The sequence below is a fragment of the Schistocerca americana genome, chromosome 2, assembly GCF_021461395.2.
Source record: "Schistocerca americana isolate TAMUIC-IGC-003095 chromosome 2, iqSchAmer2.1, whole genome shotgun sequence".
NCBI lineage: Eukaryota > Metazoa > Arthropoda > Insecta > Orthoptera > Acrididae > Schistocerca > Schistocerca americana.
The window spans coordinates 836,581,951-836,599,976 of record NC_060120.1 but is presented as its reverse complement, the minus strand read 5'-3'; the positions used below and the strand labels follow the sequence as shown (position 1 = coordinate 836,599,976).

Here is an 18,026-nt window from a genome sequence, read left to right as displayed (position 1 = left end):
TGACAGCCTTGAGAATTGTACTATTTATCGAGTAATCGAATTCCAACGTGTTTCTTTTGGAACTCATGTGGATCACCTCACACTTTTCGTTATTTAGCGTCAACTGCCACCTGCCACACCATACAGCAATCTTTTCTAAATCGCTTAGCAACTGACACTGGTCTTCGGATGACCTTACTAGACGGTAAATTACAGCATCATCTGCGAAAAACCTAAGAGAACTGCTCAGATTGTCACCCAGGTCATTTACATAGATCAGGAACAGCAGAGGTCCCAGGACGCTTCCCTGGGGAACACCTGATATCACTTCAGTTTTACTCGATGATTTGCCGTCTACTACTACGAACTGGGATCTTCCCGACAGAAAATCACAAATCCAGTCGCACAACTGAGACGATACCCCATAGGCCCGCAGCTTGATTAGAAGTCGCTTGTGAGGAACGGTGTCAAAAGCTTTCCGGAAATCCAGAAATACGGAATCAACCTGAGATCACCTGTCGATAGCGGCCATTACTTCGTGCGAATGAAGAGCTAGCTGCGTTGCACAAGAACGAGGCTTTCTGAAACCAAGATGACTACGTATCAATAGATCGTTCCCTTCGTGGTGATTCACAATGTTTGAACACAGTATATGCTCCAAAACCCTACTGCAAACCGACGTCAATGATATAGGTCTGTAGTTCCTTCTTAAACACTGGTGCGACCTGCGCAATTTTCCAATCTGTAGGTACAGATCTATCGGTGAGCGAGCGGTTGTATATGATTGCTAAGTAGGGAGCTATTGTTTCAGGGTAATCTGAAAGGAACCTAATCGGTATACAATCTGGACCTGAAGACTTGCCCATATCAAGCGATTTGAGATGCTTCGCAACCCCTAAGGTATCTACTTCTAAGAAACTCATGCTAGCAGCTGTTCGTGTTTCAAATTCGTCTTCCCTGGTGAAGGAATGTCGGAAAACTGCGTTCAATAACTCCGCTTTAGCGGCACAGTCGTCGGTAACAGTACCATCGGCACTGCGCAGCGAAGGTATTGACTGCGTCTTGCCGCTTGCGTGCTTTACATACGACCAGAATACAGAATTGTCTCGAAATTCTAGCGTTCATTCTCCGTGACTCTACTAAACAGCACATTTGACATTACCTACAGAGACGGAAAAGATTGCAGCTTTAGTCACCTGCATGGCTAGAGCTTTGTTAGTTGTGATTCTGTTCACGCAAAATCACGCCGAGTCCTTGGTGCGGCTGTGGTTTCGGCGCTGATCTGCAGCCAGGATGAATACCAACCTTTGCAGAACTGTGCCGAAATTATATCTTCAGTCTTTTTCTGTCGCTTCCTCGTTCAGCCCACAACTGCAGAAAGGAGACTGTCTCTCGCTCTTGCACATGGATTATATCTCCGACTCACAACACGTAAACATGACAGCACTATACGTTCCGGTGATCCATCCATATATATGGTGTAAATTATAAGTTGACGAACCAGAATAACTCGAGAAACAAGCTTCACACGAAAAAATGTGTAGAATCCAAAGTTGATTTTTTTTAGGGGGACATCTCCTGGTGCTAAAATTAGCCCGCCACCCCAGCCCCCGGCTAGGGTGGCGGACTAATTTTAGCAGCACCAAATGTCCACCTCGAAAATAATCAACTTTGGATTCTACACATTTTTTCGTGTGAAGCTTATTTCTCGAGTTATTCTGGTTTGTCAACTTAAAATTTACACCCTTTATAAAATTATTGACATTTAAAAAATTATAAAATTCTCGACCACTTCTGCTGGTGGTAAAGCTTCTGAAACGGTAAAATGTTGCATAGAAAATTTTTACTTGCTTAATGATGAATTTGCATTCCGCCATTCAGCATCAGATTCCCGTCAGCCCGACGAGATCGTTGACCGACGGTGTTATTTAGAGGCCAGTGACCGACCTCAAAATTACGCAGTTTGCGTAATTACATTGCCCGTATACCGATAGAAAAGATCGGTAAACGAGATCTCAGGATACTGAAATAAAAGTTTCATAAAGTAAATGCCGATTGAACACTAGTAGCGTTCGCCTGTGCCCTTCAAACAATTCGTCGGCAACTCTCATTCGCTGCACCCTGAAAAAGTTCTAAAATGCAACATAGTAAATTGAGATGTGGCACTAATGGAACAGGAAAGTACGTTCTTTTATTCAAACACAGCTGTTATCATTAAATTAACGTACTTATTAACCAAAAGTTACATCTACGAGAGCGACACTTACATTTTAAGAGACAGTAATCCAAAACAAACAAGAGAGAGAGAAGGGTCACAGCTCATGTTTTTATACAGTCAAAACAAAATACGGCGACTGCCTTCAACTCGTTTTACAGAACGTCTGCCCGCATCTCGTGGTCGTGCGGTAGCGTTCTCGCTTCCCACGCCCGGGTTCCCGGGTTCGATTCCCGGCGGGGTCAGGTATTTTCTCTGCCTCGTGATGGCTGGGTGTTGTGTGCTGTCCTTAGGTTAGTTAGGTTTAAGTAGTTCTAAGTCCTAGGGGACTGATGACCATAGCTGTTAAGTCCCATAGTGCTCAGAACCATTTTGAACAGAACGTCTTTTGTCAATTTTCGCTATATAAACATTTCTCTGCGACATTCTTTACATGAATAGTATAAAAATATTTTTATATTAATTTATGACCTTTTCTCCTTTCTGTACAGATTTATTTACACAGAGAAACTTTATTCTTAATGTCTTTTAGCATTAATTAAACGATTCGGGCATATTTTTATTAATTATTCAAAAAGCAACATTTCACCTAGTTTCCATAAGGACGGCCCCTCCCTCTAATGTGCCACGGAATCAGAAAAGTAGTTCACCATTTATCTGTGGGAAAAGAAAACAGCCGGCCGAAGTGGCCGTGCGGTTAAAGGCGCTGCAGTCTGGAACCGCAACACCGCTACGGTCGCAGGTTCGAATCCTGCCTCGGGCATGGATGTTTGTGATGTCCTTAGGTTAGGTAGGTTTATCTAGTTCTAAGTTCTAGGGGACTAATGACCTCAGCAGTTGAGTCCCATAGTGCTCAGAGCCATTTGAACCATTTTTGAAAAGAAAACCCATGAAATTTGGTGATTCTGAATTCAGTTTTAAACGACTGAGCTATTTCAGTAAAATTCAGAAGAAAAAAGTCATGCTATATTGCAGGTCTTTATACGGAGTGATTCAGCTGCCCCTGTTGATAGTTTTATACAACCTGCAACTCCTTTAAAAACCAAGTCCGAGATTTTCGTATTCTCTCGCTCACTACGCACGAACTGTTAACCTTACAGTTTTTGCAGAAAATTAATGTAGCTAAATTTTGTGCTGGAATACATATTCGTTGGAAGCCATGGTTTTCGAATTATTAAAGAAAAACGCGTTTGAAAATAATTTTTGTACGTTTGGCCTGAATAAATAGAAAACTACGGCCTCTAACGAAAACATATCCCAGCACAAAATTTAACTGCATTAAATTTCCTACGAAAAGATCCTACTCAGTTTTTCTGTAAGACTAATAGTTTGCATGTAGTGAACGAGAGAATCTGAAAATCTTGTGCATGATACTTAAAGGTGCTGCGAGATGCGTAAAACCCATGAGTAGGGGCAGCTGACTCACCCTGTATCTTACTTAATACCAAACACATCAGTCGAAAACAGGTACAACCTTTTTCTGCGCTAGAAGAGAAAAGTGCGATATGTCAAAGTGGAAGTAATGTGCTCGCCAGGACTGGGACCTTGCCATATCCTGTGGGTGCAAGAAAGTGCCACATGCAGCCACGGAGCTTCGAATTCTGCTTTCCTCTTAGCATGGCTGTACAAGAATGTTTGAAACTGCAGAGACGAGGATTACCTTGATGCAGTCCCAGGCTGTTAAAGGTTGATTCTACTAGGGATCTGAGGATGATTTTGAGATCTTTCCCACATTCATCTAGTCGTATGGGGTACATTTTACCTAATCAACACAGAAAAATGTAGCTTTCAAAAAGCATTTTCTTCTACGTTATTCCAATCGACACTAAAAAATACAAATCATGAAATTAATGCAAGAAAACTACTTACGTGATATGTGGTAAGGTCTTATGGGACCAAACTACGTAGATTATCGGTCCACTGACGTGAATAGATGTGAAGTTTTATAAGCAAAGAGCTATACGTGGCATCAAAGTTAAATAAGACTTTTAAAAAGTTGATTCCCTGTTTCTCCACTTCGAGGGGTTTTAATGCGGCGTTTTTGTTGATATTCAACGGGTTTTTTCCATTCATTGACTTTTTTTTCTATTTCAGACTTTTAACTTTCAGTTTCTGTCTAAAATTATGGAAGCATGAATAAATTCATGAATTTCATCATACGGGAATGTAATTTCAGATCGGTGGATCAAAAAGCTTCATCCATACACACATTAACAACATAAAAAGATTTATTTGGCATGTACTATTGAAACATGGTTACCATTTAAGTACCGAAATAATCTACCTTACAACTACTAAGTGGGTAACTACCAATTTTTTGAGACGCCAATACTATTCTCCACGGAATTGACAAACAGGACTTTGATGTGAATATGGTTTGGTTTAGCGACGAAGCCCACTTTCATTTGGATAGGTTCGTCAATAAACAAAACTGGTGCATTTGGGGGTTTGAGAAACCGCATTTCGCGCTCGAGAAGTCTCTTCACCGTCAATGGGGGACAGTGTGGTGTGGAGTTTCCAGTCACGGAATAATCGGTGCGATAGATATTCCGTGACGGCACGGTGACTACTGAACGGTACGTGTTTTGGAAGATGATTCATCCCCATTATCCAAAGTGGCCCTTCACCGTCAATGGGGGACAGTGTGGTGTGGAGTTTCCAATCACGGAATAATCGGTGCGATAGATATTCCGTGACGGCACGGTGACTACTGAACGGTACGTGTTTTGGAAGATGATTCATCCCCATTATCCAAAGTGGCCCTGATTTCGGCAAGATGGGGTTCATGCAAAAAGAGCTCGACTCCATCGAAGCAGGAGAGTCATGTCCTGGAGGAGCACTTTGGGGACCGCATTCTGGCTCTGAGGCACCCAGAGGCCACTGGCATGAGCCTCAATTGGCCGCCATATTCTCCGGATCTGAACACATACTTGTTTTTGTGGGACTATATTAAAGACAAAACACCCATTCAGGAGGCTATCTACAGCATCGAGGTTCCGACACTTCAGCGGGTCATGCAGAATTTCGCCATTCGTCTGCGCCACATCATAGCCAATGATGGCAGGCATATCGAGCAAGGTATAACCTAAATCCCAATATCTGTAGTGACATTTTGAAGAAAGTGCGTGTACTAGTTTGTAACCAGTTTACGTCTATTCATATAATTCAATGATTGTCACCCTCTACATCTGTGCTGTTGCCTGGTCGCTGAAAGGACTTCTACCATTTGACGCATGTGCATTGTGTGTATGGGACACTTTAGCACCAATTCGAGTTCTGGAACCCGTAAACGTTGCTACGGTGATAGTGCCACAAACTGAAGATCACGCTACGTGCTATACTTTCTAAGTGATAAAAAACAGTACTTGTCGGCTGCTCATCATTTGTTGCGGACCTTTGGGTACTGATTCAGTTCGCACTAACGGGACAGTGTAAGGTGTGCTATTTTTAATCTGAAACGTATGTAAAAGGATGGCCTCTTCCTCAAACCGCAGGAATGTCGTAGGTAGGGGTGCTAAGATATCGGTATGTTGCGAAAAGTGGCAACGGACCCTATACTAAGTGTGACCCTACATTAAGTGTGATATTGTCCAGATGATGACTAAAAGGAATCCGTTAAATTTCGGTTACATGACAAATCATACAAATCTAGAGGCTCTCAATTCAACTAAATAACTAAGGATTACAATCAAGAACAACTTAAATTGAAACGATCACATCGATAAAGTGGTGAGAAAGGCGACCTAAAGTCCGTTTTATTGGTAGAACACTTAGAAAATGCAGTAGGTCTATTAACGAGACTGCTTACACTACACTTTTCCGTCCTCTTCTGCAGTATTGCTGCGCAGTACGGAATTCTTGCCACATAGGATTGACGGAGAACATCGGAAAAGTTCCCAGTAAGATCTTTCTCCATGACTTGGTAAATATGAGGAAATCCAGGCAGAGAAAAGATATTCTGTCGATCTCGGTAAAGCAAAACCACACCATTACGTGAGCGGCGGATTGACTGACGATTTTAACCAACGTGGTTGGGTGTGTCAGCGATCTTATTTGTGATAAATATGTTTGAAGAAACAGTCACGATCGCAAAATAACATTTACTTAAAATGACCGGTTTGACACATACAGTAGGGTATCTTCATATCGACTGCACCATTTTCTGGAGCTGGCGACGCGCTGAGCAACCGCGTGTTGTCAAGATAATAACAGCTGCTCAGCGCCTCGCCAGCTTCAGAAAATGGTGCAATCAATCGGAAGGTGGCCTACTGTATGTGCCGAAACCGCTCATTTTAAATAAATGATGCACTGAAGCGCCAAATAAACTGGTATAAGCATGCGTATTCAAATACAGAGATGCGTAAACAGGCAGAATACGGCGCTGCGGTCCGTAACTCCTATATAATACAAGTGTCTGGCGCAGTTGTTAGATCGGTTACTGCTGCCACAATGGCATATTATCAAGATTTAAGTGAGTTTGAACATAGTGCTATAGTCGGCGCACGAGCGATGAGACACAGCATCTCCGAGGTAGCCATCAAGTGGGGATTTTCCCGTACGACTATTTCTCGAGTGTACCGTGAATATCAGGAATTCGGTAAAACATCAAATCTCCGACGTCACTGCCGCCGGAAACAGATCTTGCAAGAACGGGACCAACGACGATTGAAGAGAATAGTTCAACGTGATAGAAGTGCAACTCTTACGCAAATTGCTGCAGATTTCAATGCTGGACCATCAACAAGTGTCAGCTTGCAAACCATTCAACGAAACATCATCTATATGGGCTTTCGTAGCCGAAGGCCCACTCGTGTACCCTTGATGACTGCACGACACGAAGCTTTACGCCTCGCTTGGGCCCGTCAACACCGACAATGGACTGTTGATGATTGGAAACTTGTTGCCTGGTCGGACGAGTTCCGTTTCAAATTGCATCGAGTGGATGGAAGTGTACGGGTATGGAGACAACCTCATGAATCCATGGACCGTGCATGACAGCAGGGGAGTGTTCAAGCTGGTGGAGGCTCTGGAATGGGGTGGAGCGTGTGCAGTTGGAGTGATATGGGACCCTGATACGTCTAGGTACGACTCTGACAGGTGACACGTACGTATGCATCCAGTCTGATCACCTGCATCCATTCATGTCCATTGTGCATTCCGACAGACTTGGACAATTCCAGCAAGACAATGCGACACTCCTCACGTCCAATATGGCTTCAGAGTGGCTTCAGGAACACTCTTCTGCTGGCCACCCAGCTCCGCAGACATGGAAATGATTGAGTATATTTGGGATGCCTTGCAACGTGTTGTTCAGAAGAGATCCCCACCCCTCGTACTCTTACGAATTTATGGACAGCTCTGCAGGATTCATGGTGTCAATTCCCTCCGGCACTGTTTCAGACATTAGTCGAGTCTGTGCCACGTCGTGTTTCGGCACTTCTGCGTGCTCGCGGGGCCCCTCCACGATATTAGGTTGGTGTATCAGTTTCTTTGGCTCTTCAGTACAGTTTGCGATCGTTACTGTTTCTTCATATACGAGGGTCACTCCAAAAGAAATGCACACTATTTTTCTAAAAAAAATCCATCTTTTATTCTACATGTTTGAAAGTTTTACAGTGTGTAGATACATCCTTTAGGAACAATATTTTTATTTCTTCACATAATTTCCATCTCTCTCAACTGCCTTACGCCATCTTGGAACCAGCGCCTGTATACCCGCACGGTAAAATTCTGGACCAACCTGTTGGAGCCACTGTTTGGCAGCGTGCACAAGGGAGTCATCACCTTCAAACCTTGTTCCACGAAGAGAGTCTTTCAGTTTCCCAAAGAGATGATAGTCACATGGAGCCAGGTCAGGACTGTAAGGCGGGTGTTTGAGTGTTGTCCAGCCGAGTTTTGTGATCGCTTCCATGGTTTTATGACTGACATGTGGCCGTGCGTTGTCGTGCAACAGCAAAACATCCTGCTTTGCCGATGTGGTCGAACACGACTCAGTCGAGCTTGAAGTTTCTTCAGTGTCGTCACATATGCATCAGAATTTATGGTGGTTCCATTTGGCATGATGTCCACAAGCAAGAGTCCTTCGGAATCGAAAAATTCCGTAGCCATAACTTCTGCAGCAGAAGGTACGCTTTTGAATTTTTTTTCTTGGGTGAATTTGCACGATGCCACTCCATTGATTGCTCTTCGTTTCTGGTGAAAAATTATAGAGCCATGTTTCATCACCTGTCACTATTCTTTCAAGAAATTCGTCTATACCATCCTCGTACTGTTCCAAAAGTTCGTTGCATACCGTTTTTCTTGTTTCTTTGTGAGCCACTGTCAACACCCTGGGAACCCACCTGGCCCAAACCTTTTTTAACGCCAATACTTTCAGTATTCTGCAGACACTTCCATCCAATATCCCAACGTAGCGTGACAATTCGTTCACTGTGATGCGTCTGTCAGCAGTCACCAATTAGTTAACTCTCTGCACATTGTCTGGAGTGTGTGCTGCGAGGACAGTCCTCAATATTGCCGTACCCGCTTTTATCACGTAACCTGCTTGCCCACCGACTAACTGTACTGCGATCGACAGCAGCATCTCCATACACCTTTTTCAACCTCTTATGGATGTTTCCCACTGTCTCGTTTTCACAGCACAGGAATTCTATGACAGCTTCTGACGAACGTCAAGTGTAGCAGCCACCTTGAAGTAATGCTGTGACGGCGCCACTCACGGGAACAGGTTGAACCAAGTTTGAAAAAAAGCGGGAAGGATGTATCTACACACTGTAAAACTTTCAAAAAAATGGCCCTGAGGACTACGGGACACAACATCTGAGGTCATCAGTCCCCTAGAACTTAGAACAACTTAAACCTAACTAACCTAAGGACATCATACATATCCATGCCCGAGGCAGGATTCGAACCTGCGACCGTAGCGGTCGCGCAGTTCCAGACTGAAGCGCCTAGAATCACTCGGCTGTAAAACTTTCAGACATGCAGAATGAAAACTGTATTTTTACAAAAATAGTGTGCATATCTTTTGGAGTGACCCTCGTATAAGGGATTAATCGATACCTTTCAGCTGAAACTATAAACTTCTTTCAATTTTTTTTCATCCATCGAGATTATTACTTCTCGTAATTCTCCTAGGTACACGTACCCGGTTTTCTTCCTGTTGCGTAGCTTACAATGATTTAAATGAAACAGACGAGTCTGCAAGGAGGCGGTGTTCCTCAGGTGACGTGCCCCGCACCGCCGGCGTCCTCACGCGGTTCTCTGGGCGGCGCCAGCGGCGAGTGCGCCGGGCTTCTGGACGGGCTGCACGCGCTGGCCGCCTCTGGCTGCCGCGACTACGTCCACTGCGCCGCGGGGCACACGCTGGCGCGCCACTCCTGCCCCGACAGCACGCTCTTCGACGGCCGCATGTGCGTGCCCGCGCCGCTCGTCACCTGTCGGGTAAGGCTCAGCCTCCTCCCTTTGTAGCCGACACAATCAGTAGAACTCTTTAGAACACTGTCACTCTACTACTACAGACACCTACACCAACTATTCAGAAGTACACCTAATGAATTCGCAGCTGCGAATAAGGACTACCATCAGCTGTAGAATGGAATGACGACAATGAAAATTTGGGCCGGAGAGGGACTCGAACCCGGATTTCCCGCTTATCGCGAGCGGTCGCCTTACCATTTGGCTGTCCATTCACGACTCACAGCCAGAACCAAACTTCCATACGTCGTCAACCGCGCGTCTAGGATCAGATCTCGTACATCCATTATGTACACTACTGACCATTAAAATTGCTACACCAAGACGAAATGCAGATGATAAACGGGTCTTCATTGGACAAATATATTATACCAGAACTGACATGTGATTACGTTTTCACCTCTAGCCGTAATAACGGCCTTGATACGCCTGGGCATAGAGTCAAACAGAGCTTGGATGGCGTGTACTGGTACAGCTGTCCATGCAGCTTCAACACGATACCACAGTTCATAAAGAGTAGTGACTGGCGTATTGTGGCGAGACAGTTGCTCGGCCACCATTGACCAGACGTTTTCAATTGGTGACAGATCTGGAGAATATGCTGGGCAGGGCAGCAGTCGAACATTTTCTGTATCCAGAAAGGCCTGTACAGGACCCGCAACATGCGGCCGTGCATTATCCTGCTGAAATGTAGGGTTTCACAGGGATCGAATGAAGGGTAGAGCCACGGGTCGTAACACATCTGAAACGTAACGTCCACTGTTCAAAGTGCCGTCAATGCTAACAAGAGGTGACCGAGACGTATAACCAGTGGCACCTCATACCATCACGCCGACTGATACGTCAGTATGGCGATGACGAATACACGCTTCCAATGTGCGTTCAGCGCGATATCGCCAAACACGGATGCGACCATCATGATGATGTAAACAGAACCTGGATTCATCCGAAAAAATGACATTTTGCCATTCGTGCAACCAGGTTCGTCGTTCAGTACACCATCGCAGGCGCTCCTGTCTGCGATGGAGCGTCAAGGGTAACCGCAACCATTGTCTCCGATCTGACAGTCCATGCTGCTGCAAACATCGTCGAACTGTTCCTGCAGATGGTTGTTGTCTTGCAAACGTCCCAATCTGTTGACTCAGGGATGGGGACGTGGCTGCACGATCCGTTACAGTCATGCGGATAAGATGCCTGTCATCTCGACTGCTAGTGATACGAGGCCGTTGGGATCCATCACGGCGTTCCATATTACCCTCCTGAACCCACCTATTCCATATTCTGCTAAGAGTAATTGGAAACCCACCGATTCCATATTCTGCTAACACTCATTGGATTTCGACTAACGCGAGCAGCAATGTCGCTATACGATAAACCGCTATCGCTTTAGGCTACAATCCGACCTTTATCAAAGTCGGAAACGTGGTGGTACACATTTCTCCTCCTTACACGAGGCATCACAACAACGTTTCACCGTCAACGCAGGTCAACTGCTGTTTGTGTATGAGAAATCGGTTGGAAACTTTCCTCATGTCAGCACGTTGTAGGTGTGAAAAAAATGGTTCAAGTGGCTCTGAGCACTATGGGACTTAACTTCTGGGGTCACCAGTCCCCTAGAACTTAGAACTACTTAAACCTAACTAACCTAAGGATAGAACACACATCAATGCCCGAGGCAGGATTCGAACCTGCGACCATAGCGGTCGCGCGGTTCAAGACTGTAGCGCCTAGAACCGCTCGGCCACCTCTGCCGGCCGTTGTAGGTGTCGCCACCGGCGCCAGCCTTGTGTGTATGCTCTGAAAAGCTAATCATTTGCATATCACAGCATCTTTTTCCTGTTGGTTAAATTTCGCATCTGTAGCACGTCATCTTCGTGGTGTAGCAATTTTAATGGCCAGTAGTGTAAATTCCCGTACAGGACAGACGTTGTACTTGAAAATCCCTTGCCCGCTATCACAGGCACTGCAGTATCGTATTTATCTGTCGATATCGGGCAAGCGACTTTCAAGTACAACGTCTGACCTGTACGGGTGATGATGATGAGATCCCTTACTCCTTGACAGAGGGTAGGGGACGATGCGGGAGATCCACACCGCCGTACGAGGCAAGGTCCTAGCAGAGGTGGTGTGCCATGATGAGGACGACACAACAACACCCAGTCATCTCGAGGCAGGTGAAAATCCCTGACCCCGCCGGGAATCGAATTCGGGACCCCGTGGTCGGGAAGCGAGAACGCTACCGCCAGACCACGAGCTGCGGACTGTACGGGAATATACGTACTGGATGTACGAGTCCAGGTCGTAGACTCATTGTTGACGAGACATGGAAGTTTGGGTGTGGCCGTGAGTCGTGCACGGATAGCCAAATGGTAAAGCGAGCGCTCGCGATAAGCGGGAAATCCGGGTTCAAATCCCGGTCTGGCACAATTTTTCACTGTCGTCATTCCATTCTACAGCTAATGGTAGACCTTATTCGCAATTACTAATTCATTTGATGTGTTTCGTGACGGCTGTGGTCGCCACAGTGCCTGTTCCTCTCAACATGCATGCATGACCAAAGAAACTTTGCATCGTAATCAGATTAACACGGGGACTGCAATATCGTATTGATCAGAAGTATCTGGTCCTCCTGTTAGTGGACATTAATAAGGGATATGTCCACCCTTCGCCTTTATGATGGCTCTGTTAGGAGATGTGTGCAGGGCGGGGAGGGGGGGGGGGGGACTATCAATGATGTGTCAGAATGTCTAGAAAATAGCACCCCATTATTACTCAAGAGCCGGAATCAGAGAGAGTAGTGGCGTTGGACACTAGGCTCTAGAGCGAAGTCGACGTTCTAACTCATCTCAAAGATGTCCCATTAGGTTAAGGTCAAGATTTTGGTCAAGCCACTCCATTTCAGGAATGTTATTGTCCGTAGCCCTGACAGTGCTTTCTGTCAGGGATGTGCTGCTGTGCTGATACAAACAGCACACACAACGCTGTCAAATACGAGGGCTATTCGGAAAGTGAGGAATGATCGGTCGCGAAATGGAAACCACTGTGAAATCCGATGAGGCTTTTCACAGACGTTTTGGGCAGTGTCTCTAGTATGCCTGTCGATCGCATCAAGGCGCTGTTTTCAGATGTGAGCGCACTATGAGCGAGTAAAGATGTCTAGAACAATAATGTCTTCCGCCAAGTAGGAGGGCCGGCTGAGAGGCTTCGCCTTAATGAATGCAGTCCACCTAATACAACTGTGACACACTTCCTCCTTAACGGCAATTCTCAGCTCCACTCTGCAGGGGCAATGAAGACGCTCCTGCAGCCTTTTCGATGGGAAGTGTTCGATCATCCACAACACAGCCATAATTGGCTCGTCCTGAGTATCACCTCTGTTCACATGAAACGTTGGATACGAAAACAACACTAGGGCTCAAGCTACGCGATATAGACCAGCGTAGAGAATTATCGGAAAGCACGGGCGGCTGCCTTCTATGACGGTGGTGTTGGAAATTTGGTATAGCGCTCCGACAAATATCTAAGTCGGAGCGGCGACTATGTAGTGAAGTACCTGGAAGGTGTAACTAAATGTGCAAAGAAAACGCTTCTGATTTTCACTGTGGCGATCCGATGGCGGGGTGTGGATATGGCGAATACCCAGTGAACGTCATCTGTCAGCGTGTGTAGTGCCAACAGTAAAATTCGGAGGCGGTGGTTTTATGGTGCGATCGTGTTTTTCATGGAGGGGGCTTGCACCCCTTCTTGTTTTACGTGGCACTATCACAGTACAGGTCTATGTTGACGAGTTAAGCACCTTCTTGCTTCCACTGTTGAAGAGCAATTCGGGGATGGCGATTGCATCTTTCAACACGATCGAGCACCTGTTCATAATGTACGGATGTACGGCCTGTGGTGGAGTGGTTACACGAGAATAACATCCGTGTAATGGACTGGCCAGCACAGAGTCCTGACCTGAAACTTTAGAGCCCCTCTGGGATGTTTTGGAACGCTGACTTCGTGCCAGGCCTCACCGACGGACATCGATACCTGTCCTCAGTGCAGCACTCCTTGAAGAATGGGCTGCCATTCCCCAAGAAACCTTCCAGCACCAGATTGAAGGTATGCCTGAGAGAGTGGAAGGTGTCATCAAGGTTAAGGGTGGGCCAACACAGCATTCCAGCATTACCGATGGAGGGCGCCACGAACTTGTAAGTCATTTTCAGCTAGGTGTCCGGATACTTTTGATCACATACTGTAGCTAACGCTCACGAGCGTATTTAAAGGAAATCTGATTTGCATCCTCATAGTGGCGCTACTAGTGCCACTCTTACGCGATTGGCGCGAAATTTGAACAGACATCATGTTTCAGATATACAGGGTGGCCATTGATCGTGACCGGGCCAAATATCTCACGAAATAAGCGTCAAACGAAAAAACTACAAGAAACGAAACTTGTCTAGCTTGAAGGGGGAAACCAGATGGCTCTATGGTTGTCCCGCTAGATGGCGCTGCCATAGGTCAAACGGATATCAACTGCGTTTTTTCAAATAGGAACCCCCATTTTTATTACATATTCGTGTAGTACGTAAAGAAATATGAATGTTTTAGTTGGACCGCTTTTTTCGCTTTGTGACAGATGGCGCTGTAATAGTCACAAACATATGGCTCACAATTTTGGACGACCAGTTGGTAACAGGTAGGTTTTTTAAATTAAAATACAGAACGTAGGCACGTCTGAACATTTTATTTCGGTTGTTCCAATGTGATACATGTACCTTTGTGAACTTATTTCTGAGAAATCATGCTGTTACAGCGTGAATACCAGATTAATGTAATAAATGCTCAAAATTATGTCCGTCAACCTCAATGCATTTGGCAATACATGTAACGACATTCCTCTCAACAGCGAGTAGTTTGCCTTCCGTAATGTTCGCACATGCATTGACAATGCGCTGACGCATGTTGTCAGGCTAAGTCGGTGGATCACGATAGCAAATATCCTTCAATTTTCGCCACAGAAAGAAAGAAATCCGGGGACGTGCGATTCGGTGAACGTGCGGGCCATAGTATGGTGCTTCGACGACCAGTCCACCTGTCATGCAATATGCTATTCAATACTGCTTCAACCGCACGCGAGCTATGTGCCGGACAATCATCATGTTGGAAGTACATCGCCATTCTGTCATGCAGTGAAACATCTTGTAGTAACATTGGTAGAACATTACGTAGGAAATCAGATTGCCATCGATAAAATGGGGGCCAATTATCCTTCCTCCCAGAATGCCGTACCATACATTAAACCGCCAAGGTCGCTGATGTTCCACTTGTCGCAGCCATCGTGGATTTTCCGTTGCCCAATAGTGCATATGATGCTGGTTTACGTTACCGCTGTTGGTGAATGACGCTTCATCGCTAATTAACGCGTGCAAAAAATCTGTCATCGTCCCGTAATTTCTCTTGTGCCCAGTGGCAGAACTGTACACGACGTTCAATGTCGTCGCCATGCAATTCCTGGTGCATAGAAATATGGTACGGGTACAATCGATATTGATGTAGCATTCTCAACACCGACGTTTTTGAGATTCCCGATTCTCGCACAATTTGACTGCTACTGATGTGCGGATTAGCCGCGACAGCTTAAACATCTACTTGGGCATCATCATTTGTTGCAGGTCGTGGTTGACGTTTCACATGTGGCTGAACACTTGCTGTTTCCTTAAATAACGTAACTATCTGGTGCACGGTCCGGACACTTGGATGATGTCGTCCAGGATACCGAGCAGCATACATAACACACGCCCGTTGGGCGTTTTGATCACAATAGCCATACATCAACACGATATCGACCTTGTCCGCAATTGGTAAACGGTCCATTTTAAGACGGGTAATGTATCACGAAGCAAGCACCGTCCGCACTGATGGAATGTTACGTGATAACACGTACTTATAAGTTTGTAACCATTACAGCGCCATCTACCACAAAGCGAAAAAAGTGGTTCAACTAAAACATTCATATTTCTTTACGTACTACACGAATATGTAATAAAAATGGGGGTTGCTATTTAAAAAAACGCAGTTGATATCCGTTTGACCTATGGCAGCACCATCTAGCGGGCCAACCATAGCGCCATCTGGTTTCCACCTTCTAGCTAGACGAATTTCGTCCTTTGTAGTTTTTTCGTTTGATGCTTATTTCGTGAGCTATTTGGCCCGGTCAGTATGAATGGACCACACTGTAGAAATACGCATACCAACATTCGTTTATGACGCCCAACTCTTTCACAGAGTTGCGATTTTTTTTCCGTCAGTGTAAGTGATGTGAACTCAGGCCGCAGAGCGTGACGCAGTGCGTCGTGTTGTCGGAGCAGGCGGTTAGCAGCGAGTCTCGCGGCGCGGCGGGCGGAGACGCGTGCTCGCGCCTGGCGGACGGCTTCCACGCGGACTTCTCGACGCGCGGCTGCCGCGGCTACGTGCTGTGCGCGGCGGGCCGCACGCTGCTGTGGGGCGCCTGCAGCGAGGACGCCGCCTGGGACCGCGCCAGCGCGCGCTGCCTGCCCAACGCCGACGCCGACGCCGACGGCTTCCTCTGCGCCGGGCCGCACCCGTGGTCGGGCTGCGCCGGGCGGCAGCCCGGCTTCTACGCCGACGCCGCCAGTTGCACGAGGTGAGCCATCGGCAGAGCGGCATCAGCGACGGAGCACGAGGTCGCTTAAAGAATGAATGGTCAACTCGCCACGCCCTTTTGAAATGACGGAATTTGCGAAACTATGTAAGATTCCACCAGTCTTCAACAATGTTCGCTAATTTAGTACATTTAGAAATGAAGGAAAGAGGAGCCAGTTACAAACTTCATGAACAATGATGTCGAAAGATAAAAACTCACCTTTTCTTTGTCGAAAATGCGCCACTCGTCCTCTAATGAATAAGTCCACATATTGTTCACTTGGCAGCAAACACGCTATTTTTAACATTTCGTCCTGATTTACACCACTGGCCATTAAAATTGCTACACGAAGAAGACACGCAGATGATGAACGGGTATTCGTTGGACGAATATATTATACTAGAACTAACATGTGATTACATTTTCACGCAGTTTGGGTGCATAGATCCTGAGAAATTAGTACCCAGGACAACCATCTCCGCTACGGTCGCAGGTTCGAATCCTGCCTCGGGCATGGGTGTGTGTGATGTCCTTAGGTTAGTTAGGTTTAAGTAGTTCTAAGTTCTAGGGGACTGATGACCACAGCAGTTAAGTCCCATAGTGCTCAGAGCCATTTTAACTATTTGAACAACCATCTCTGGCCGTAATAACGGCCTTGATACGCCTGGGCATTGAGGCAAGCATAGCTTGGATGGCGTGTACAGGTACAGCTACCCATGCAGTTTCAACACGATACCACAGTTCATCAAGAGTAGTGACTGGCGTATTGTGACGAGCCAGTAGCTCGGCCACCATTGACCAGACGTTTTCAACTGGTGAGAGATCTGGAGAATGTGCTGGCCAGGGCAGCAGTCGAACATTTTCTGTATCCAAAAATGCCCGTACAGAACCTGCAACATGCGGTCGTGCATTATCCTGCTGAAATGAAGGGGTTCGCGGGGATCGAATGAAGGGTAGAGCCACGGGTCGTAACACATCTGAAATGTAACGTCCACTGTTCGAAGTTCCGTCAATGCGAACAAGAGGTGACCGAGACGTGTAACCATCACGCCGGGTGATACGCCAGTATGGCGATGGCGAATACACGCTTCCAATGTGCGTTCACCGCGATGTCGCCAAACACGGATGCGACCATTATGATGCTGTAAACAGAATCTGGATTCATCCGAAAAAATTACGTTTTGCCATTCGTGCACCCAGGTTCGTCGTTGAGTACACCACCGCAGGCGCTCCTGTCTGGGATGCAGCGTCAAGGGTAACCGCAGCCATGGTCTCCGAGCTGATAGTCCATGCTGCTGCTAACATCGTCGAACTTTTCGTGCAGATGGTTGTTGTCTTGCAAACGTCCCCATCTGTCGACTCCGGGATCGAGACGTGGCTGCACGATCCGTTACAGCCATGCGGATAAGGTGCCTGTCATCTCGACTGTTAGTGATACGAGGCCGTTGGGACTCAGCACGGCGTTCCGTATTACCCTCCTGAACCCACCGATTCCATATTCTGTTAACAGTCACTGAATCTCGACCAACGCGATACGATAAGCCGCAATCGCAACAGGCTGCAATCCGACCTTAATCAAAGTCCGAAACGTGATGGTACCCATTTCTGCTCCTTACACGAAGCATCACAACAACGTTTCACCCGGCAACGCAGGTCAACTGCTGTTTGTGTATGAGAAATCGGTTGGAAACTTTCCTCATGTCAGCACGT

The 18,026-nt window shown here is 46.3% G+C and overlaps 1 protein-coding gene across 1 annotated transcript in view; it reads left to right on the top strand.

Annotated features, from left to right (window-relative positions):
* LOC124594470 overlaps positions 1-18,026 on the top strand; it is a 258,292-nt gene that overhangs the window by 230,833 nt on the left and 9,433 nt on the right. The window contains exons 7-8 of the mRNA XM_047132846.1: positions 9,389-9,637; positions 16,021-16,316. Coding sequence (XP_046988802.1) covers positions 9,389-9,637; positions 16,021-16,316 — 545 coding nt within the window. The remainder of the gene's footprint in view (positions 1-9,388; positions 9,638-16,020; positions 16,317-18,026) is intronic.